The sequence below is a fragment of the Lissotriton helveticus genome, chromosome 9 (assembly GCF_964261635.1).
Source record: "Lissotriton helveticus chromosome 9, aLisHel1.1, whole genome shotgun sequence".
NCBI lineage: Eukaryota > Metazoa > Chordata > Amphibia > Caudata > Salamandridae > Lissotriton > Lissotriton helveticus.
In genome coordinates this window covers 359,720,637-359,746,572 of record NC_136070.1, presented here as the reverse complement: position 1 = coordinate 359,746,572, position 25,936 = coordinate 359,720,637, and the positions used below count along the sequence as shown (strand labels likewise).

The following is a 25,936-nucleotide window of genomic DNA, read 5'->3' as shown; positions in this document are numbered from 1 at the left end:
TCTCAACCCCACAAGAGGAAGCTGGACTGTACAAATTAAAATACAATGTTATTGATATTGATACATTCACTGCCGGGTGGAATAAAAGTGCATGGGGAAATAAAATTATGGGCGGGAGTGCTAATTTCAATATTGGAGTAGCTGACCTCATAACTGGTATGGTGTGATGACCTCTCCACGTCTTTAGACCAATCAAATTGCAGGAATACACAAATTTGCAACACTGGGGGGTGGTACACTGCCCTGGAAAATGGTATATCTAAGGTAGGCTTAGCTAGTTAGATTGTCCGACTTGTCCGAATAGCTGACCTGTCACTGACCCAACGCACTCAATAGGGATCGAGAGCAGAGGTTTTGGCGGAGCACTCTGTCAGAAGATTCGATAACCCAATCGGGGTTTAGCGGGAAATTCGAAAACCCAATTGGGGTTCTGAGGGAAGAAGATTTGATAACCCAATTGGGGTTCTGAGGGAGAAGATTTCGATAACCCAATCGGGGTCCACTGTTAGCCACAGAGAGGGGTGTGACGCTGGTGTTGCACTTAGCTGAGGGTACCTGGTTCAGTCTAAATTCATCCTAATTTGGCTTTCACCTGTCCTGATCTGTATCCAAGCTGTCTACTGCCGCCTGAACCTTCGGGAGTCCTGTCCTTTATCCCAACTCATGGCCAGGGTTGGTCATCACATCATTCCAGGTAACTATAAATAAATGTGGGTTTGTCTTTGTATTGTTTCATTTTTCTACCCTCCCTTTGTTCAAACGATATCTCTTTCCAATATCGCTGCATATTTTACTTCAATCATTTGTCTTTCTAACTGAACGAGTTATATTTGAATTATGGACTCTGACATTTAAGAAATTTACATAAATATAGAGTTTACTGTGAACCACAAACCTTTCCCGAGTTTGTGGTTATTTTAAAGTAAATGCAATGTTGTTATGCTATCTATTATGCTAACACCCTTGATCCCTTAGGACTTTAGGTACCAGCAACAAGGATTGGTAAGTTGACGGTATAGGTCCTAGTAGGTAAACTTTAAATTAAGTAGAGCGAAGAAGAAAAAAGGTTCACCTGTTCAAAGAGTGTATGTTGTTGTTTTTATGGGCCCGGGTGAGAATGGTTAAAGCGAGCAGGTGAACCCGCGCTCCATCAGTGTCATGGAACTACTTTTTTCTTTTTGTCTTCCATTAGTTTTTTAATATTCAATGAGAGTGCATGTGTTGCTCCTCAGAGTACACTGACACTCTTTCCCCTTTTCCCCTAGCTCACCCCAGCTCTCCCCTCCCACCTTCCCACCTGATGAACCTCATGGTCTGCCAGGTGATCTTGGATGTTGTCTTTGCACCGGTTGCCCATGTCCACCCACTGCCTGAGATGTTTCTCTGTGGTGTGTCCGACACTGGATGGTGGCGTTAATGACGCCCTGTATGTTGTTCCCCCGGGGTTATCCCGTACTGACCCACTTCATGGTGGTAGCCGCTATTGGATTTACCAATGCCAGATATAATTTTAAACTCTACTGCTGTTGAGAAGCCAATAGCAGTAACCGGCCATGATACAAGTTTAAGAAAACGATGAACACATAGTTTTGCTATAGTTTTAAATTGGGTACCAAGTTTTTTGGCAAAGGCATGCATTGTGCAGTTGAAGCAGGGCATGAGACTCACGACTAATCAGAGCATGTTGCGTCACGCATAATGGTGGCAATCTTGAAAGTATTAAAAACAATGAAGACTTGTTTTTTCATACTTTGAACATGGTCAGCCTTACATCGGCAGAGTCTAGCTTGTCATTCTCTTAACATTGGCAAAGGGAGATCGATTGACTTTGCCAATGCTTGTCTTTTTTCTGTTTCTCATATGAACATGTACTTTTGATCTGCATGACATAGGTTGCCTATATTATTATTATTTTGTCTAGGATATTTAGAATGAATATCAATGTTCACATATTTTGCTGATCTGTATTACAAATATATGCTCCAATACCGTATTTGTCTGTACAGTCAATCCCTCACCCACTGATTCATTAAACACAAAAAAGAAGAGAAGGTGAGCTAGTCAGTTCGTACTTATCAAAAGAGTCATTTTCAATTACCCCACTTGTACGTGAATCATTGTGTACATTTAGCAAAGAGCAGAGCACACTGGGAGTGAGGGGAGAGCCTGTGCAGATGATTGGACTTCCCTGTAGGGACCAATGTGCAACATTGGCAATGTTTGCTATGGATCTGTCAGTTTACTCTATCTCTTCGAGTCCTTTGCCCCTACCATGCCATGACCTCTAAGCAGATGTGTTTACATGGCCCCGGGGGCAGTGCTGACTTAGTGCTTGCCCTACTACAACAACCTTAGTGACTTCACCAAATTGCAAAGCAGCCTTTTGGGTGATTGAGAAACATATAGCCTTTATTCAGCCATATAGAGTTAGCAGCCTTGACTACTACAGAGAAATATTTCCCGTATTTCTTTTTCCGCTTATATTGTGATATTTGGGAACATTTCCGGGGAAACCAGGAAACAACACTTCTCAATGATTACGTTTAAGAAATTCAGACTTGTGTTACAGATCGGAATACTTAAATCTCGAAGATGAAAGATAAAATATCGAATTACCAACATACACTAAGTCATCTTAACTACTTGCATTACATTTTCACTTGGACAAAGAGTTCTTTGGAGGGCTACTTTTTTAGAGTTATTTTAAACTATGTCAGGAGAATACAAATCCTGAATGCAACAATCGAGTTTACGGTTTATTTTTTATTTTTCAAGGTCATTTTTTTTTTCTCTGGAGCTTCATCCCACACATTTTGCAGATTCTTTGTGCTGTATCTAGTACGCAGTTACCTTTAACAAACATTTGATGCCACTTGGAATCGCCTAGTGGAGTGCAACCGGTTATTAACAGCTATTCGCCAATAATTCTATATAATAATGGTATGCTGCTGTCATGCTGCGTGTATGGAAACCAGCCTTCAGTTAAGGCTTTTATATATTCTTAATGTCTTCCGTCATCACCCTGACTCCGAATTGGTCCTGTTGGCACGGGGCAATGCTTCTGAAGCAGTAGAGATTGATGACCATGTCTTGTTTAATGCATTTCATTGAGAGGATGTAGTTTGTACTGATTTTCACACAGAACCCCCCTCTTTTGAACATTCGGAAAGGGTTGGACTTGTCTTGATATACATTTGTTAAAGCACGGGCCCATCAAACTATTTCATGGTGCTAGGTGATAAAGCGGTAAACTATATATTCAATAGACTAATTTTGAAAGAAAACAGGTTTTGACTTCTTCCCTGAAACAACTACCTGAAGAAAGTTTGAGAAGTTGGAGGAACAGTTGGTCCCAAAGTGAAGGAGCTCCGACTGAGAAACCATTTACAAAGAAAAGGTGACTAAATAAAGAAGCAATTGAAGGTAAAGAGAGGAGGAATGTAATGTCCTGCAGGCAACTACAGTGAAGTATACCTCTGAATAAATAATGGAATATGATCATACAATGATCGTTGCATGGTAATAGTAAATTTAAGAAAGTATGTCCCTGTACAGGAAGTCGATGTAGCGCCAACAAAACTAATGACTTATAATATCACACACATTTGAACAAATAATGAATGGAATCAAGACTACAGAGTCTTGGCATATGGCAGCCCTGGCAGGTAGACAAACATTCACAAATTAAACACTGCCAAGATAACCAGAGCTTGGATTATCTGGTTGTAGTCTAACTGCTAGTCTTCTTCCATCTTCTTTAGGGAAGGGACTAGGGGGCATATTATCAAGCAGGGCGTTAAAAATTATCGCTGTTTTAGCGGCAGACAACTGCCGCTAAAGCGACGATAATGGGCTTGATAATATGGCCTTGTGAATTCCAATAGAAACCCATGTTCTGGTGTGAACATGGGCTTCTATTGGAATTCTCCAGCTCATATTATCAAGCCCATTATCACCGCTTTAGCGGCAGTTTTCTGCCGCTAAAACGACGATAACTTTAACGCCCTGCTTGATAATATGCCCCTAGTATCTCAACTTTTTTTAATTGAAGGTACATGATGACACTTAAGATTAGGGGGCAGATTTACAAGAAACTTGCGCCACTTTTGCGTTACCTTTTCCATGTTAAAAGTGACGCAAAAGTGGCATAAGGAGCTTGTACATCTGCCCCTAAATCTTTGCACCCATATTTAGCCAGGAGTAATATGTAATATAGTAGTTGTGCACTGTATCGAGTGGAAAGGGTAAACTAGCTGTCGCAAGAGTCCACTCTTAAAGTCACGTTAGCCACTATCTGCCATAACGTCCGTTTTTTCTCGAGCAATGTGGAAGGATAAGCTGCTCCTACACTGTTTACTCTGCCTGATAAGCCACACGCGATTTGGTGGTTAATGTTCACCCAGGTACACTGTTTTCTGAAAGCTGTGCGGTTTTGCAGGTATAAAGGACGCCCGCTTAGATGAGCCTGGGCCTGGTGGAAGCCTGGTGGACCTTTCGAAACTTCTCGTAAGCATCAATTACTTCTTATTTTCTGGTTTTGTTTGTTCCTATTTGCTTATAATAAATGTATTTTGTGCTGTGGGATTCATGCTATATTTCAGCATATAGTATTCAATTCGTATTTTGTGCTCTGCCCAACGAGATTGTTTGTTGTAGCAATATTGGTTGAAAAACGAGTCCTGTCTGCACACATCACGTTTTTTTCGAGTTTAGGGTGCATTGAATTTGGTCGCAGAAATGCAATAGGTACTCTGCTGCTCATCACAGTCGAGTAAATAATGGTATGCAATGCAGGTAAAGGGCATTGTGTGTACTGTTCCGTATTGTTCTGCAGCAGTCCTTTGGAAAGCAGGATTGCTGTATGGAAATGGGATTGTGCTGTCAGGCACACATTATGTTTCAAACTCTATGCATGAGAGATGCAGAAGCTTCTGCACCTGCCAATAAAAGTAAAATTACACTTTTGTGTACGTTTTACGATTGTTTGCTATTCACTGTGGAATTTAAGAATAGTATCTTTACGAGTGCGGAGTAACCTTACATAAAAAGAAAGGACAGTCCTATCTATCTTTTTATGTGCAGAGACTCCGGAATGGTAAATATACTATTCTATTTGTGAAAAGAAATAATTGTAAACTTACACAAAAGTGTACATTTACCTTTGTGAATCAGGTCCAGAGTATTTGTGAGTGTTGTGCATAAAATGTACAGCCACATAGCATAATTAAAGGGTCTCCAACCTTTTATATACTAAGAGCTACTTCTGTTCAATGAAAGTCACCCCAAGCTACTAATATGAACAGACTTTAAAAACTGACCAAGTCAAGCTTACAGTAGTGGTCCCCATATACAAGATTACCTGTAGTGTGAGTGCATCAGGCATGGTTCCCACCAAAAATTTAAACAATGCTTTGTCAATGTGGAATGCCTCTACATGGGTAAAACATAGCAGCTATCGCAGTAAGGCCCCAGGCACCAAGTTACTATTAGTAATGTCTCCCCAAACATCAGTGTATGAGTTGTAGAAAATGTCCACGCATTTTTGTCTTAAATACACACTACTAGATTTTGGTATGCATACATTCATTCAACCAACAAAATGCTTGGTAGGCTGAGCTGCACACAGGAGAGCTACTTATGGGAACCTGGAGAGCTATCAGTAGCTCACGAGCTGCTGGTTGGAGAAGTACAAACTGCAAGGTTTCCCATCTATTTTGAGGTCCAACGACTTAAATGCCGGGATACCTGCGGGTAACAATTTCTGATTATGGCCGGGATTCCCACGTTTAAATCCAGGGATTATAAATTATTGCTGGAATGGGGAATATGAAGCAAGCCTGGGAAGGCTTGATCCAGTTCCATATAGTACTTCCTCCTGTGCATAGAAAGTGGTACAGGCTATTCTGAGGGTTGTGGTAGAGGGGGAAGGAGGGCAGAATTGGTAAGGGGAGAGCACTTGCTGCTCTCCCATGCCGCAGTCTGGGTGCTGGTGGACCAGGTGCAGCAACTGTTCACAGTGCTGAAGAAAGTACCGGGCCCAGTGTCTCCTGGAAAGGAATTATGAGGTTCAGAGTTTGGAGACCTTATATTTCCAGACCCAGAGACACTGCAAAACTTGGAATGCCTAGAGCCGTGCACCCCCTGGGTTTTCTGCTTCACGATTCTCCTAATGAGGGCCTTACACGGGCAAAACACATTTTCTAAATCTGGCACTTACTGATACACAGTTTTGGCTCATTGTTTGCTAAACTTTCACGCCCAACAGGGTTTTGTTGCACCCACACATGCATGATGGAGCTATTGGTGGATTTATGAATGCAGTACCTGTGGCTATTCCTGCTGTTGAGCAAATTTCAATTTAAATAATGTATACAATCACAAGAAACACAGTATTATCTGTAACAGTAACCCATAGCAGCTTCACATATCCGTATTGTATTACTAAACCCTATCCTCGCAAAGAGGAATTACCTAGACAGCTATAAGGAAGAAAGACATGAGAATCAGGTACACAGTCAAGGCTGTATTTAATTGGTGTTGTGAATATGGAGGGGCACTGAGCCTAAACTTCTGCTACAACTATAAACAGAAAATGTGACCTTTTGATCTTTCCTTTAACTTTTCCTCCCTTTATGGATATGCACTAAACATAAAAACCAAGTCTGAATATAAACCTCCTCCACAACTTTTAATGAAGATCCGTCAAATGGTCGCAAATGTTTTTGAAAATAAAGGCACCTCGACCTTATTGTTACAAGAAACAACATTAGATTCAAGGATGAAGAATACATACTCGCTGTCAAATTCAAGTATAATTATCAAGTCGTACCAAAGGTATTAGGAAACCCCCCCCCCCCTCTTGTAAATTTGAGCAGATTTTAAGTGGCTGCATGAAAAACCAACTATAACAATCCATACCAAACAATGATAGACATGCAAAAACTTTAGACGTTTTCTTGCACAAAAATACAATTTACAACCCTTCAAATCATGATTTGAAATTAATGATTGGATCAGTCCAGATATCTCTACATGTTTATACCTCATTTCTTTCTTGTTGGTTTTCCCTGGAAACACTGAAAGCATTGTCCAAAAGACACAACTGATTGATGAATAGGATCAGGTTAAAACCTATCCAGTGTTTTTTTTACACAAGTATAAACAATTATAGAAGTTATAGAACGTTACATATGGAAATTTACTTTGCAATCTTCCTTTATGCCATTTGCCACCTTCTTGAGTCTTCATTAATGTATTGAGGCTCTGCAGGAAAGTTCAGGAACCAAATTTATTGAGTATACAAAACACACATTTTCATTGTGGTGTGGAACAAAATCATATCTATAGAGTCAATGTCTATGTTTCTATGCGCCAGCCACTTTTTCAACCATCCTATGAAGAACGGTTCATGTGATAGTGTAGTAAAAATCGCATCATAAATGTTTTAGGAGATCAGAAAGTGCCAAATAGTTTGGGGGGCGAGATTATAACACTCAAATCACCATAGGAGTTCATTAGGGAAATAGACAAGAGAATTAGAAAAACACGCTCTTGAATATGCACACTTTCCTAGCCAGATTCCATGCATGGTAAAAGCAGGTGAATGTTTTACAGCAAGTTGTTCATCAATCAATCAATCAACAGACTTTATTTCGGACTTAGAAATGCATAAAAGTACACAATAAATAGAGAAAAATGTCATTACATTTAAAAAACCTATATAATAGTGAATACAGTACAAGTGCCAGTAGATTTAAGACATCACATTAAAATAAAAACATTGTCTGGAATCATAACTATTGAAAAAAAGGTACATTGTTAAAAAGAAAGACTTAAAATATGGAAGATAATGTACTATATATGAGCCTTACGTGTTCTCAGGGCCGCCAATAAAAAGGATGCAAGTATATAACAAACTAATGTTGTTTCTAAGTGATAAAATATAGAAAGTGCTAAGCTTGACAGAAGTATAAAGAGTAGTGGAACCCAGGGTTTAGAAGCCAGGCAACATCAAGGAAATGCCACCTAGTACAGAAGCAATGGTGGAAACAAAACACACACTCTTAAGTGAATTAATTTATTGCCTAATGAATTGCTTGGTGAAAATATTAATGTTTCTAGGAGTGCTCATTTTTCCCTGTTTTCACAGATACTCTCTGAAAAGAACATGAAGTCTGAACTATATCTCTGTTTATTTGCCACCCTGTTATATGGATTAGTCCTCTGTGATCATCATGAAGGCCATAAAGGCCACGACGCCCATGGAGGGCATGGAAAAGAAGGCAAACATGGCCACTCAGACCACCCCTCTCATCACCACCATCATAACCATCATAACCATCACCACAAACACCATGGAAATGAAACTATGGCCTGCCACAAAATTTCACAGTCCATTTCAAAGTTTGCATTCCAACTCTTTAATCACTCTCTTGGGGAAGGAGAGTCCCGTAATGTATTCTTCTCCCCTGTAAGTATAGCAACTGCCCTGGCAATGTTGTCTGTAGGTGCAAAAAATGCCACTTTGGGTCAAATCTTACATGGCCTGAACTTTAACCTTTCGAGCATTTCAATAGACGATATCCACGAGAGCTTCAATCACCTTATCGAGATGCTAAACAAAGCTGATGGTGAGCTGCAACTGAGCATGGGAAATGCCCTGTTTATCAAGGAGGGATTGAAACTTCTGCCCACATTTCTAAATGATGTCAAAACGCAATATCATTCAGAAGCCTTTTCAACCAATTTTGAAAATGAAGAAGAAGCAAAAAAACAGATAAACGATTATGTGAAGACCCACACAAATGGAAAAATAGTTGACTTCCTGAAGAGTCTTGATCAGCAGACTGCAATGGTTCTAGTTAACTACATTTTCTTCAGAGGTAAGACTGACTGCGATACTGCACTGGTGGACCAACGCTTAATTGCTAATACTAATTCCCGGATTAAAAAAAAATTATTATAGTCTTTAATTAAGGTTACCACTACATTCCTTCTAATAGAGGTTTGTATATTTTTTGTTTGTTTGAATCTCTTATCTCAGCTAAGGTTGCTTACAAAGCTGTTTACATCTTTGCGGATCGAGATAAGATGTGTGAAAGTCTGCAGAAATTAGAAGAAATGTAATGTACAAAATTGCACACCTTCAGATGCTGCATTATGCACTACAGTAATCTAGAGATGTACTTCAACCTGCTATTAAAATTTGTTTTTAAATATTCTCATTATACTCGGAGTCTGTAGATTGCAAGCCATTAAAGGTGATACTTTTACTTTTTATTAACTTTGTAGTGTGTTATATATGGACAGATTTTATTGTCTCGTCCAATCTCCTGTACCCCTTTTGAGAATTATTTCAAAGTTAGCCAATACCTTTTTCCTTTTCAACCATGATTGGAAAACAGGATGATAATCATTTTACTGTCAGCAGTCTTGGGTTACTGTGACTCAAATGTGATAGCTGGGGTTTTGTACATATGGTGAAACAGGGCCATCCTACTACTTGACCCAAACTAGAGACCAAGAAGACCCCTGTTAGCCCTTGACTCTTAGGACAGCGTAAAAACAACAATTGATGGACGGAATGTTGCACAATGGCAAAACATTCACCCCCAGTAACAGATCTGGGTTTAATCCATCGTTATTTTGCTCCCCACACCACCCCAGTTCAGACACGACCATATGCAAAGCAGTCTTGACCCTGTGCCTCATGGGAACAGTCCAGCCCGAACTGCCAAGCCATGTCTTCCCTGGACCAGAATCAAGTACCGGTTTCTGGCTAAACAGCAAATATAATTAGAAAACACTTTTAAATGTGCTCTGGAGCTGCAGTAACGATCCCTGATTAATAATAAACAAGTCCTAAAAGTCATTTTATAAATGATTACACACAATTTAAGTTTACATTCCAATTTTGTATCACGTCCAGGCCTTTTCAGACTCTTAAAACAACACTAAATGGCCGGTATTTTTCTCTTTTAAAGGTCAATCTCTCAGTCAATCATGGGAATTGTAAGCATACTATTCACCAGTAAGGGTCACAAGGAGCTGGGGGGGGGGGGAATTAGAAGTTCCGTTCAGTTGAAGAGCCAGGTCTTGAGTGACTTCCTGAAGGTGTTCAGTGTGGGGGCACGTCTGATGTCGATCGGGAGCTCGTTCCAGGCCTTGGCCGCGATGTAGGGGAAGGCTCTTCCTCCTGTTCTGGCTCTGTGGATGTGCAGGGTTTTGGCGAGGGCGAGGTTGGCGGATCATAGGTTTCTACTGGGTTCGTGGAAGGAGATTCTCTTGTTCAGGTAAGTAGGTGGCAACCCTAACCCCCATCCACCAAGCAGTGACTCTTGGTATCATTGACAGTAAGCTGGATTTGACCACTCAAGTCAATGCTGTGACTGCATCCTGGTTCTGCAACCTGAAGATCTCCCAAGCAACACCAGAAAAACCATTGATCATGCCCTCTTTACCAACAAGTTGGGCTATGGGAACTCCCTCTATGCTGGAACTACAACTCGCCAGAAGACTACAAAGAATCCAGAAATAGGCAGCCAAACTCATTCTCAACCTCCTAGGCAGAACACTTCACACCTCTCCTCACCTCAGGGTGCTCCACTGGCACCCGATACACAAACACGCTCAGTGCAAACTCCTCACTCACACATTGGAGGCACTTCACAGCATAGGACTTGCTTACCAGAACAGCTGCATCTCCTGCTATCAACCATCCAGACACCTCCGCTCCACCAGACTCGGACTTCACACACATCCTATGCATCCCACACATCCATAGAAATAATTCTGGAGGCTGGGCCTTCTTATTCATTGCTCCTAAAGTGTGGAACCACTTCCCTCTTCACATCAGAGCCTCCTCCTCAATTCATGAGCTCGCCGTCCTGCCTTTTTGAATAACCCCCCTGCCGTAGTCGAGGCTATGTGCACACACTTGCTCAGAACCAGGATACCTTCAGGGGTAATAGTGCGCTTCACAAATAAACGTAACATATTTGTGTGTTAACAATGGTAGTCTTCACCTTAAGTGCTTCCTAGAGATTTTACAGAGCAATTACACCTCTTGCTGAGAAAACCACACCTTCACCAAATGTAGTTCTGTTCAACTTGTAACCATCCAAAGAGATCTGCTGTTTTGAACAGCATAACAAATAAAAATGAATGGCATTGACGATTGGCTGTGTGCCGTGGACCCAGTGGTTATCAGAGATGCTTTCTGCAGTTCAGAAAAGAAAGAAAAAGAAAGTTAATAATTAAATATATACAGTATAGATACATGTTTCTAAAGTTATTTACTCACAACAGCCCACTCAGAGTGTTCGGAGGCAGGTCTGACATCTCGAGAGTTGTTCAGATCCATGAATGCATAACAGCTGTTTGGCGCTCATCTCTTTACCCCATACCTTCATACACCAGTAAGTTGGGAGCTGTTCTAGATTCATCTGCAACTTTCATTTCACCGAAACATTGTTTTCAGCTGATGTTTTGTTACTGGCGGAAGAACTGCTGTTGGAGCCCTTACTAGCGAATATCAGATGTGGCTAAAAAATGAGTGTACGTTCTGATTACCTCTGGCAGAACTTCTCATTGAAACTGTTGACATTGTGGCCCTCGTCTTTAATAATACACTGCTGCATAGCCTGCTTCCATCGTTGTAGGTGTCAAGTTGTGGTAATTATTAACTATCTAGGTGCTTTCACACTTAGAATCCACATCCTCTGACTTACTGTATGTACCTTTTTAGGTCGAGCTAGAGTTGAGCATGCGTAGCATGCGGTCTAGCTCGACAACTATTGTATTCAGTTTCCTGGGAATCTGAGTCAGGGTTCGGACACGCGCGCCGATTGCACCTCGTGGGCCCGCACGGCCGGAACCTATCCTATCTCAGATTCCCAGGAAGTCAGCCATGCCGCCATGCAGTCGCGCGCGCACACATACACACAGCCACACTCACACACACATACACACACGCAGGCAGGCACACACACACACACACACACTGCATACACACACGCTCCCCCCCTTACCTCCAGTGCTGCTACGGCGGACGGGGGCGACGCGGCCAGGGGCTCCAATGCGGCTACGGCGGGCGGGCGGGCTGGGGCGACGCGGCCAGGGGCTCCAGTGCTGCTACGGCGGTCCCTGCGGTGCACAAGCTGGGCAAGACGGCGGCTGCGCAGGATTCGGCTGGATGACGTCAGCTTCCCTCAGTGTGCACGAGCTGGGCAAGATGGCGGCTGCGCAGGATTCGGCTGGATGACGTCAGCTTCCTTCAGCCTGTCCTCAGTATTCATTCTATGGGGGATAGACCGGTCCCTCTTTCCTTTTTTAATCACTTGGGGCAGCTGACCCCCCGCAGTTGCCTCTCAGTGTGGTGTTATTTTTTACCGGAACATAGTTCTCTGACCTGTCGGCGCCTGGGGCGTCCCCGCCCACTTTGTGTGCTTGCAGGGCGAGTGGACACAGGTTCTTTCTAAGCGCTTAGTTTACTGGAAACAAGTTTGTGCACGTGGTTTCCACGCTAGCTTTTTAAAAAAGTCGGATGATTACGTTTGCTTTTAAGGCCCTGCCCGGTGTTCCGGTTGACCAGGTGATTTCTGCTGTATGTGGTTTTTGGGCTATATGGACTTTTAGTTAACAACTGAATAAGGGAAAACACACTTTTCCACTTTCGCTATCTCTTCAGTTGTTTCCAGGATACACACATTGTGTTCATTCACCCTCTGTGACTCCTAGCCCCCTACGTGTTAGCCGAAAACTAGAGATTAAAGCACTGCTGGGAATTTGCTATAACATGATGCCATGAGAGCCGATATTTGCAATGCCCTTGACTAGGGGGTACGTTTACTCATGTCTTGGCAAAAGTAGTTCAAGATACAGCAGTTCAGTGATGGAGGGTCAGGTTGCTGTTGGGAGGTCAAGTAGCTTATTTTATGGATGTGTCTTCCCTGGGTCGATGTATTTTAAAACTCGTTTTGGGTGCTTTTCTGCCCTCTGTTAGACTCGTTTTTTGTGCCTTTCTGCCCTCTGTTAGAGTAGTTTTTCCCTTTCTTTCTGCCCTTATTCCCTCTGTTAGACTTTTTTTTGTGCCTTTGTGCCCTCTGTTAGACTAGATTTTTCTGCCTTTCTGCCCTCTGTTAGACTCGTTTTTTTGTGCCTTTCTGCCCCCTGTTAGACTCGTTTTTTGTGCCCTTCTGCCCTCTGTTAGACTCGTTTTTTGTGCCTTTCTGCCCTCTGCATCACCACATCATCACTCAGCGCTACCCCAGCATCACTCAGCACCACCACATTATCACTCAGCCCCACCACATTATCACTCACCACCACTCAGCACCACCACCACACCACCACACTACCACAGCACCACTCAGCACCACCACCACAGCACCACTCAGCACCACCACCACAGCACCACTCAGCTCCACCACAACATCACTCCGCAGCACCACTCAGCACCACCACAGCACCACTCAGCACCACCACATTATCACTCAGCACCACCACATTATCACTCAGTACCACCACCACAGCACTACTCTGCACCACCACAGCATCATTCAGCACCACCACAACATCATTCAGCACAACCACAGCACCACTCAGCACCACCACATTATCACTCAGCACCACCACAGCACCACTCAGCACAACCACACCACTCAGCACCACCACAGCACCACTCAGTGCAACCACAGCACCACTCAGCGCAACCACCGCACCACTCAGCACAACCACAGCACCACACAGCGCAACCACAGCACCACTCAGCGGAACCACAGCACCACTCAGCGCAACCACAGCACCACTCAGCGCAACCACAGCACCACTCAGCACAACCACAGCATCACTCAGAGCAACCACAGCATCACTGAGCGCAACAACAGCATCACTCAGCGCAACAACAGCATCACTCGGCACCACCACTGCATCACTGGTTCAAATATGTTCTCTCAATGTTTCAAGCTTTATTACAAATGTCACAAAAAAAGATGTTAATATTTTATTCTGTTCATGGATTTTCGTTACAATAAAATACACTGAACATAATCTTCACAAAAGTTATTTACAAAAGTTTAAGCTATTGCCATTATAAATTACAATCACTTTTATTTAATTATTTAAAAAAATTAAAAGCCATTATTATTTGTAATATCAATACATCTAAGTCACGTAAATACAAAACATGTTGCATTACAAATGCTATAGGTGTCACATTTGCGAAAGTTAAACCTATTGGCATTGTAAATGACAAAGCGATTAATTTAGCTATTTTCAAAAACAACACATAAATAAAAAAATTGTCATTTACAAGACCAATAGCTCAAACTTTCCTAATGCGAGACCTATTGCATTGCAAATGCTTGTTAATCTGGGCTCTGTTTTCAAAGGGACAGTCATTTAAAATGGAGGTCTCAAATTGAAATACAATTGCTATTTTAGTGATATCGATTGACCTATTTTTAATTTTTAAATTCGCCATTACTAACGGGGCCCTTCTCCACCTTTCTTAAGCGTTTTGTAAAAGTTCATAGTGGCATTCCAGTTATATAAATCATACAGTTTATTTTAATAATTACATACTGTGCACTGCCCTCCATTGGACATGGAGAGAAAGATGGCTTTATCCAAAGTATCCTTTGCCAATCAAAGCTAAACAGACATGTATCGCTCTACAAATATGTTTGAATTTATAACTTGTGGAGTTCTCCAAGTGATAACCTTATTAGACTTATTCTCCGAAGCCCCGTGCACATGGAAATAAGCACACTTTCTTGGTATAAAAGGTTTCACCATTTTCTTCAGTAAGCATCTAAGTAAGAATGATAGAAATTTGCAAATTCTTACTTGAAACAGTGGCAATTCAAGGACCTTAGAAAACTAATCTCATGGGTCTTAGGGAACCAGTCAGTGAGACTGCGGTGTCGAACTTGGAGATTTTGCCAGCATGGAACATAGTAAACAAGAAATTTAAAAGCATTTCTACTTCCTGGAAAAATAGTCCTTAGCGTAACTTCAAATAGATTAAGGACGATGGGCAAGGAATTGGCCAGAACGGGGATGAAGTGAAGAACTCAATAGTATGGTGGAAGGCTAAAAGTAGCAATGGTGCGTGCGAAAGGAAAGAAACGTGTTGCTAATTATGTACACAACGACTTGCCTGATATAACAGCACATAAAACAAGCATCGGCAAATGGAATATGTCTGCACTGACTTTCAGCTTTTTGGCTTCGCCATTTATCAAAAATGTCTTGCAACTCTTTATCATAAAAACGTAATAAACATTTTTTTTATAAAGGCACAATAATGTGGATGCATAGGCAGCCTTCTTTTTTAAATAAGCATTTATATAAATATTCAGAGATGGCCACCTGTGCTTCAAGCTTATGCAGGGGTGGCCATTCTAGACATGCTCTGAAGTCCGTCCACAGTAATGGCAGCCTGTGTATGCGCATATCATTGCAAGCTTACAGGTGAACAGCCATTTTGAATGGGATAGAAGTCCATTCCAAAAAATAGAGGCCACAGACACTGTATGTGAGAGATGTGGTGCCCTGCAGTTAGAAGCGTGGGCTTAGAAGCAGTGTGTGTGGAGGAGGTGAGCCCTTGTAAAGATAGAGGGACTTTATAAGGAACTGCTTTGTGTGAGGGTGATGACATTGTACTTTGGCAGAATACCAAACTCACAAACAAAGGAACCAGCCAATGAGGTAGACTGCTCATTGAATCATGCTGTATGGTGTAGTTAGCAAAACACAAAATATGAAGGACACAAAACCAGACAGTGTACAATGAGGCCTGTATGAATGTCCATACATATTCTATGTATGTGTTTTTAGTAAAAATAAAAAGATCTTGGCTAATGACGACTCTAGAAATTCAGTGAGAAATTGTTGAAAAGTCTGTGTGTAACCTGAATATCACAGGTTTGTATTCCTAAAAGGCCAACCATGTTGTCATGGTTCATAGTGAATTCACATGTGGATTAACATCATTATCTTTTAAGTGTCGGTTTTGTTACTGCATTAAATTCCTTGCAAGTTGGCTTATTTTTTTCTTTGAAGTGGATCTAACCCATGGGACAGAACACCCCCTTGCTTTCCAATACAGATCCATACTCCCATAAATTTAGATTTGTACTACGAGCTGGCCCTGTGCCAGTTAATTTGGCCACACCCATTCTTGTTCACAAAAGTGTGTGTAAAATAGATGAGCTCCAAAATTTGAAGCAGGCTACACATTAGTGGAACAGCCTTTTATCCAGAATCAAAGGCACGTTTAGCACCGCAGCTAACGTGGGATCTGTCCAGGTAATTTCCACTTCTGTTGCACAAGTCTTTTTCTCGCAGCGTTTTTAGGACTGGCCTAAAACCGCTTCAGCTGCCTGGCCAGCCTCATATTACCCCAAAATATCATACAAAATAACAACACACATAGATGCTCTCAATTAACACTATTCTACCATTGGCCTCTTGAAATGCCTCTCAAATAATTCTACCTCACGTCACAGCATAAAGTATAGCTCAGTTGTCCAGCCCATTCCAACCATTGCACACCTTCACTTGTGTGACTAGATCTTGCCCTTGCACATGTATGGATGCACCAAAATAAAAGATCTCCAAGAATAGAACGTTGTAGACACAGTGACTACTAGCCCCTATGTATAATACAGTGTCATCAACTATTCCCATCACATTCATATGCATATATTTTTTATAATTTGCAATATTGAGTCATCACCATCAACCGTGCGTGGATATTTCTTTTATCCTTTAGATAACATTAGAGTACCAAGAGTGTATATGCAGATTTCTAGGGTGAACCCACAACCTGCCCTATTTGTGAATTTCAAGCAATTGTATCTTACTTGAGAGAGACCTCTAATAATCACTTGAAGAAATGCAGCAGCTTTGCAGTCCTTAAATTTCTATCTGATACACTGGTGTTGCACTTACATGCATTCATTGTCTGTAAATATTCCAAGATGTTAGAGTCATCCCAGAATATTTGTGCAGTAGCCATTCTCCTTTAGGATGTTTCTATGATCTATCAATGTTGCTTTTCTTCCTCTTACTTTTTGCCTGGTTATGTCATCTGTTATGGAACCAGAAGGTTGGGGATGTCATGGGGATGTAATGCTGGCTTGGAGAGTTGGTTGGGAGCTGGTTGGTGGACGGATCATGTTGGAGCTTCTCCAAGGGTTTGATGGCTTGTACCTGATTTACCTACATTAAACATCATGCTTACATCTACAAGCGTCTTGGACTTATTAGATGTGCACTCCAATTGCTAAATCAGAAAGCAGAAGTTTAATGGTGGAAGTCAACCAATGATAAATGTGATGTTGCAGAAGTTAATATGTTTGTTTATTGCACTTGTTTGTTGGGGAAAATGTGAACCTAGGTGCAAAGCGCTGTTTTAGTTAAATGGTGGAAGTCAATCAGTGACTAATATGATCTGGCAGAAGTTAATATGTTTGGTGCACGTTTTTTGGGGGGAAAATATGAGACTAGGTGAAAAGCAGTGCTTTAAGGATTTTCTCAGGATGTCAATGTTGCTACTCTCTGGCAGAGGCAGTTCTATAGACGTAAGGGAGGCTCCTCCTCCAGGGAGTGAAGCACAGCCCACTGAAGGACTGGACTTTTATCAGTACCAGCGGTGCCAGGGAACAACACCTATAACCTTCATGGGATACCTGTTTCGGCGCACAAACTACAGAGACACGGGACACTTCCTTCGACGTCAAAGATTCAAGGTTTATTACTGCAGGGAACACAGAAGTCACGACAAGTACAACACGTGCAACTTGGGGAGACTGCTTCAAATTGGTTCTGTGGATCGCTCCTTTTATACAGATTTTCCCCATAGGACATCATGATACACAAAGTTTACAACCGGTTCCCATAATTATTCCTCAGAGGGGTCGCTTTGGTCACTTTGAAGCACATAAGGTCCGGAACATGAGTGCGGAAACATTTGGTGGTTCCCAACTGTAAAAACCCATCTTCCCAACATTAGCAAATTCCAACCGGCAGTAAAACAGATCGAAATAGGAACTAAAACAGGTGGAGAGGAAGATGGAAACAGTGGGCGAGTCGAAAAGGGTGTAAAAGGGGAGGTATCGGGAAACACGAGATACAGGCATCAAAGGGACGTGCCTAATGAGATGCACGGCTGAGACAATAAACTGGCACGGTAAGATGAGCCTCGAGCGGGGCCATCTGCCTTACAGTATCATCCCCCTCATCATAAAGAAACTTACAAAGAACATGCGTCTTCCGCAAATATCGTGGGAGTCCCAGGGTCACGAAGCGGACAGTGTCCGTTCGCTGGCTACTTGAGGGCAAGAGACAAAATGGATGCCGTATCTAAGATGGAACCCGTAGGTACAGGTGAATAACCCACATAACTAACGAACAGTTTAAGTTAGCACAGCGAAACTGCGCACACTTACTAAACTCGTCATTTACGGTTCTTAGATACCAGACTCGACCATATGAGTCGAAAACATCACCTAAAATTGTCACGGAACCTCAGACGCTCCTTTTGCCCTCATGTAGGCAAGCACTAGTCGGAATCATATTCGATATTCATCAGACCCTCGAGATGTTGTTGCAGCATAGCTCTGTCCAATCGAGACCCTTTGGTAACAGGTGGCTGTCTCATACACGTTGTAGCACAGAGGCCACATAAGGCAGGACCGCACTGTACACAAAGGCAACACGTGAACAGGAACACTACAACGACTCCAATGATCGTCAGAATTTTCCAACCCCAAGTCGACATCAGGCCCCAAAACCATCCAAGTAGCGTCCAATCCCCTACATCCACGTGTATGGATTCGGAAATTTTATGCAACCTCGAGATGGCTTGATAGACAGTCGGAGCGTTATCAGGAATAAAAATACAGCAGGCCGAATGGATCACCTTACAGACCCCACCTCGATCTGCTAAGATCACATCCAAAACCATACGGTTTTGTAACGTCATAAGTCTATCCGCCTGAAGTTCTGTGGTGATATTACCAAGGGCACTGGCAGTAATATTAGCTGTCGATCCTACCACTCGAGTCAACTGTCTCAGATTCCTACTATTAACCATAGGTCCCCAAAACGGGAGGAAACCCTTGAAAAAGTCTCCTGCCTCTTGACCGGCAGTATCCTCTTCGTTAATTACGCCTCTCACAACTCTAGTCTTGTGATAATCTGCGTCTACAGTGAACGTCGGAGGCAACAAGTTTGCGATAAAACATGAGCCCACAAAGTCAGAGGGCAACCATGCATATGCACGATCATGACAGATAAAGTAGGTACCCTTGGCAGCCAGGAACACAGGGGACGAGACCATTGGCAATATATAATTTTCAGTGCAAGCACTCTCTCCAAGTCGAGCTTTCGATCTACGGCCACGACCTATTAGACAAAAATTACCAATGTGGGGTACGACCCATATCGGAGGTGAATCTTTAAGCTGTTTTTCATTAGTGAACACACTATATTCGCCTCTACTTAAAATCCTATAGGCTTGTACCTCTTCTTCAGGGATAAGCGAAAGATCATAGATATCGCTATCTAAATCCTCTATTGCTATCGACAAAGATTTTTGGTACGAGGTAGGACCAGAGTAAGGGGAACGTGGTTCTCGAATGGGGTGGAAACCCAGTGCGCTTCGAAACATTGTTTGAAATGCTCGAGCAGACCCTTGGGAGCTATACGGTAACACCAGATATGGAATTCCCTTATCCGTAGTATGGGGCATCAACCCACATACCCAACAATTAGTAGTGTTAACCACTAACTGATGCTGATGAAGGAGTTGAATAAAGGAATTATTACGGAATTCTGCACGTCTAGCCTGCTCGTGTTCAGGTAAGATGTGAAAAGAATGAGGAGAGTCAGTGGGGATGAGTTTAAGGTCAGGGGTAGGAGTAGGTATGATAGAAGACAAGAAGTGAAACATTGTGTAATACACTGCACCTACCAAAAATGCAGAAATAGTCATAAACAATACGAATATTTGAAATATGAAACATTTGGTACGACTGAGTTGCTGCAGCTTGAATCTTCTTGCTTGAGCTCTTTCCAAGTCCATCAGCTTCGAAAATGCCATTCCCTATGACCGTCCGCAACGTTTCTTGACGCACTTCGTTCTGTGTAGCAATAGTCAATTCCTAGGAGTTCCCAGGCATCGACGGTCTTTAACCTAGCGTCAAGACCTACTAACCAGGAGGAAGTACACGCGCGGCCCTACGGTCTTTATTTCATAAATATATATATATATATACGCAAAAACAATGTCTCTCAGCTGTGGAAACAAAAAGGTGTAAAGAACGGAGCTCAATAAATATACAAAATAATTGTAATAACGTGAGTGTTTTACAGTGTTCAGGAAAAACGGGATAATGCACTTATCAAGGGACAGAACGGATTTTTTATTAGTCTCTGGTGCTTGATCGCAGAAAATAACGAGTTTTCCCAGAACGTGTCTGTTCATTAAACAAAAGATCTGTAGAAGGGACAACGCCCTGTTGATCAGCTGAATGCTCTGGTCTTGAGTTTTCTGTTGACAAATGTTCAGTAATGCCTTTTGGCTGCACTGAGGATTCTCCGACAGGTTGTGCGTCGCTGAAAGGTACAAACGCTGGCAATCCTTCGGTTTCAGTTGATGCAATGCCTTTCCTCACCCACGAGTCTGCTGGCAACGGAATGGGGACTTTCTTGGTGTGGGTGGCGTGCACCCAATTTTTCTTTCCCTCGAGACGAACTGCAGTTCTCGTGGCAAGGAGGACTTGGTAGGGTCCAGTGAATCTAGGGTCCAAATTGTTCTTGCGTGAAAAGTTGCGCGTTACCACCCAATCTCCGGGCTGGAGTTGGTGGCCTGGACCCTCCGTCTGTGTTGGCAATGCTTTGTGAACCTGTTGGTGAATTAACCTCAGTTTAGCAGTCAAGTCATGAAGATAATCAATCAACATTGGATACTCAAGTTCACAAAAAACACCTGGTCTAGGGACCCCCCAAACATTGGCAGGACGACCGAACACTATTTCATAGGGACTGAGCCCTACTCGGGAGTGTACAGTTGCCCTTGTTGACAGTAATGCTAAGGGTAAAGCGTCAGGCCACGAAAGACCTGTCGTAGCCTGAATCTTTGCTAGTTTTAGTTTAAGGGTGCCATTGTACCCTTCCACCAATCCTGCTGATTGTGGATGGTTTGCACTATGAAATTTTTGAACAATCCCTAATCCACGACACACACTCTTCATCACGCTCCCAACAAACTCACTTCCGTTGTCTGACCACACAACCCGAGGCATTCCGTAACGGGAAAAATATTCTTTGAGTAAAATTTTTGCCGTGGACAAAGCCGTATTATCCTTAAGGGGGTAGGCCTCAATCCATCGGGAGAATGCGCACACCACAACCAATACATACTTCAAGTTATTACATCTTTCCATGTGAATAAAGTCCAACTGGATAACTTCGAAAGGGTATGCAGGAGGAGCAAAATGGCCAGGTGGAGTGGGAGTGCCCTTACCAGGATTATGCATCAAACATACCATGCAATTCTTAACCAAACGTTCAGCACATTTCGTAATACCATCATTCTTCCACACAGGAAACAGCAATTTACAGATACCTTTCGCGCTAATATGTGCTAACCCGTGTGCCATAGTCACAACAGCCAGCACATACGCATCAGGCAACATCCATCTTTTCTGTTCCGACAAGTCAATCCAACAATCATTCGCATCCAACTTCCCCGTACTTTCTTTCCACTTCGTCTTTTCAGTCTCGGTAGCCTCATTCTGAATGGATTTCACACTCTCAATAGTGTTTTCACACATACTTGATTCTGTAGGCCACCTCACCGAACTCGTCACATACATTCGAGTGCTAAGGTTCCGAGCAGTCTCCTTAGCAGTCTCATCCGCAAACGCGTTACCACGACCAACATCATCCGTCACCTTACGATGCGCACTACATTTAACAATCGCCACTTGCTTAGGCAACGTAAGTGCATCCAGAAGATCATTCACAAGCTGGCCATGCTGAATCTTCTTACCATGTGACGTAAGGAATCCTCTCTCTCTCCACAGTCGTCCAAAACTATGTGCCACACCAAATGCATACTGGCTATCTGTAAACACATTCACTCGTTTATCTTTAGACAATACACATGCTCTCGTTAAGGCAATGAGCTCAGCAGCCTGAGCTGAATTTTGACTCAACCTTGCGCTCTCCACAATTGTTTTTAATGTAACTATAGCGTACGCAGTTGTCACATCACCATTCGGTAATTTAAAACAAGAACCATCCACATACAGAGTACCATCAGGATCTATCAATGGAGTATCTTTTAGGTCAATGCGACCCTTGGTTTCTTCCTCAGTTCTGAGGTAGCAGTCATGTACTGCTTCACTGCTTGATTCTGTGTCGATCGGCAGCAATGTTGCTGGACTCAACACATTACATCGTTTTATCCGTATATGACTGGCCAACAACGTCAACTCATATCCAGACAATCTTGCACTTGTCAGATGTTGAGTTTTCGTTCGGTTCAATAGAGTGTCGACTGCATGCGGAACCATTACCGTGAGCATATTACCCATGACTAGACCTGCAGACTGTCGAATGGACGCCGCAGCTGCCGCTGTTGCCCTTAAGCAACTTGGCAAGGCTCTTGCTACTGGGTCTAAAGTCGAAGAAAAGTATGCACATGGGCGTTGCTTACCACCAAAAGATTGTGTCAAAACACTCAACGCGCAACCATCCCTCTCGTGAACGTATAGTGTAAACGGCTTACTGTAATCAGGAGTACCCAACACAGGAGCCGAACACAACGCATCACGTAATTCAGAAAAACTTTTCTGACATTCTTCAGACCAAGGTACTGGAGATGAAACATCCTTGCACGTAAGGGCTATCAATGGTTTTGCCAACAATGAAAAATTTGGAATCCATTGTCTGCAGTAAGACGTAATACCTAAAAAGGCACGAACATCTCTCTGGGTTTTCGGCACAGTCATTCGGGAAATCACTGCAATTCTCTCTGGGGTCAACTTTCTCCCTTCTTTTGACAATAAGTGACCTAAATAGGTAACTTCTTGGCAACAATACTGTAGCTTCGAAGGTGATACCTTGTGGTGCAAGTCATGTAAATAGTGCAATAATGATACTGTAGCCGTTTTGCAAATAGCTTCTGTATCAGCTGCCACTAAAAGATCGTCTACGTATTGAATCAAAGCTGCACCTTTAGGCAATATAAAGTCATCAAGCTGACTTTTAAGTGCTTGGCTGTAGATTGATGGACTCTCACAGTAACCCTGTGGAGCGCGTTTTAGCCTAAAACTGCGACCTCCTAATGAGAATCCGAAAAGGTCTCTGCTTTCTTCTGCGATCGGAATACTAAAGAAAGCATTCTTTAAATCGATCACTGTGAACCAGGAGGCAGATGCCGGAATCATTGTTAGTAAAGCCGTAATGTCGGGAACCACAGGAAATTGCGGAACCACTATTTTGTTTACCTCTCTCAAATCTATAACAAAACGATACACAGGAGGTTTAGTTGGGTCAGTTCGTTTCAAAATTGGCAATACAGGGCTATTGCACACGTTTCCACGAGTTTCTTCAACAACACCCTTTCCAATGAGATCATGAATGATTCCTAACAGTGCTCGTTCGCCTTCAAGAGAAATACGATATTGAGGTAACCGCGGTAATCGCGCATTTGGTTTTAATTGGATCACATAGGGTGGAATGTCTAACAGACCCACATCATTGGGACCTGTGGCTCATAAGGACGCTGGGAGGGAATTCAATTCCGGTGGGAATTTATCAACCGATAAATACATGGGAGAGATCACTCTCCTCCCCAATGTAAGTTCCACTCCTTCAGGGGAACAATACAATGTTGCATATAATCGTTTCAACAAATCCAAGCCCAAAAAGATTTTCACCACAACCTGTAGATAGAATCAGTGGAGCCGTTAGCTCACGTGGTCCAATCATAAGAGGCAAAGGGTTAGAGACTGGGTTACTAACAGGGGCGCCAGAGAATCCAACGGAAACATTCGTTAAGCCAGACAAAGGTGCGCCAGGGAGTTTTGAATGCATGATGGAACTTTTCGTCGCACCAGTGTCTAACAGAAAAGGCTCAACTACACCCGATGTAGTCACTGCAACGTAAGGCCCACTCTGATCGACCGGAACTGACACTACTCCCTCTCTTTGTCTTAGGCTGTCCTAGTAGTGGTCATTTACAACAGTCTCGTGGTCTATATAATAATCATCAACATTATATTGTGCAGACCGAACTGATCCCGCATTTCGCTGGTCAAAATAATTATTTGCATCCGATTGATTCTGATGACGATCAATCTGATTGTGGGATGAACCACGACCTCTACCACGTGGTGCCTGCTGAGGACCACTGCCACGATTTCCTCGAGCTGACACACCATTTAAACGGTCTTTTAAAGCAAGACACTCATATTTCAGATGTCCCTCTTTCCTACAATATGCGCATTGATTATATCCTAGTGTAGATCTGGGATCAAAGTTGTCAGGACGCTGCTGCATCCTATCAGGCTGTGCACGGGGTCGATACTGCTGTTGCGCATCATTTTGGTTCGATCGCGGAGGGTATGCTTGTTGCAACAAGACCTTTGTTTTGAGTTCTTTCGTTTTCTTTTCTACACGATCACTTTCTTCCTTTTCCCTATTCTCATAATACTGAGCCGTTGCCAATATTTGCGCAGGGGTTGAGACTGCCCACGCACTTTCTGAATTCTTTAATTTGTTGCATAGCTCAGGCAGCAAATTTGACACAAATTTGTCAACGAATAACCGCTGACCTCCCTCAGCGCCCATGTCCTGGCCGCTATGGTCGATAAACGCTTCCTCAAACCTCGTAAAGAAATCCGAGACGCTTTCGTCTTTCTTTTGCTTACAAGCTGACAACTTATCCCAGTTCACCTTCATCGCTGGCATGAGAGTTTTCATGAGCGTAATGATTCTCTGAGGCAAATCCAAGATCAATTGTTCAGGTTTAGCTCCACCAACTTGTAATGCATCAGCTGCTAGCAGTGCAGCCCAATCACCCCCTAATTCAACAGCGTGATTGGCTTGACGAATTTTAGCCCAAACTGGTTGCGGTACAACGTTGCCAAACAACATGTCGATGTCGGCAATATTCATAATAGAAGCTTCCACCAGTTGTGATAACTCCTTATAATAACCAGCCGGATTTTTACGCGGATCGGGTAAGGATTGCTTCACCTGCAAAACTTCCGATCGTTTCCATGGAAGATGTATCCATACCCTTTGAAAATGCGGCAGAACCGGAGGGTTAGCTTGCGGATCTCCAGGCACCCACAGTGGCGGGACTTCTCTCATGGGATACTGACCAGGAACCGCTTTCCAATTCTCAGTGGTATCATCTAATGACACTCGAGAACGTGCTGCGGGTCTAAATGCTAATAAACGTTCCACGGCACGTCGTACATCGTCACCTACAATCATACCATTCGAAAAGTTACTCTGGAGTTCAATTATGTCGGACGGTACATTCTCTACTTCATCATCGTACCATTCCTCCCTCAAAAAGTTACACATTTCCTCAAATACGAATCTCTGCGTAGGCTCATTAAACTGAGAAAATGTCTCAAAGACTATACGTGGAGTGTAATTAGCAGGATGTCTTATCCATTTACGTGCCATGGTTACTAACGTTTCTTTCTCCCTACCACTAGGGATCTGACTCCGTCTCTGAGGAGTTTCAGATGTATCAGACAAAAATAACGGACCAGAAAGAGGTGAATAAAGGGTAGCAACAGAATTAGGAACACGCTTACGAACAGAAGGAGAAAGAAAAACAGGAGCAACAACATTAGAGGTAAAAGAAGACATAGTAGGAACGGACAAGGTAGTCGGAGAA

The 25,936-nt window shown here is 42.7% G+C and overlaps 1 protein-coding gene across 1 annotated transcript in view; it reads left to right on the top strand.

Annotated features, from left to right (window-relative positions):
* The first annotated feature begins 648 nt into the window (after positions 1-648).
* The window catches only part of LOC144781329 (alpha-1-antitrypsin-like), a 112,907-nt gene continuing 87,619 nt past the window's right edge, over positions 649-25,936 (top strand). Inside the window, exons 1-3 of the mRNA XM_078660104.1 lie at positions 649-694; positions 4,439-4,506; positions 8,150-8,882. Of these exons, the coding sequence (XP_078516230.1) occupies positions 664-694; positions 4,439-4,506; positions 8,150-8,882 (832 nt within the window). The 5' untranslated portion in view covers positions 649-663. The remainder of the gene's footprint in view (positions 695-4,438; positions 4,507-8,149; positions 8,883-25,936) is intronic.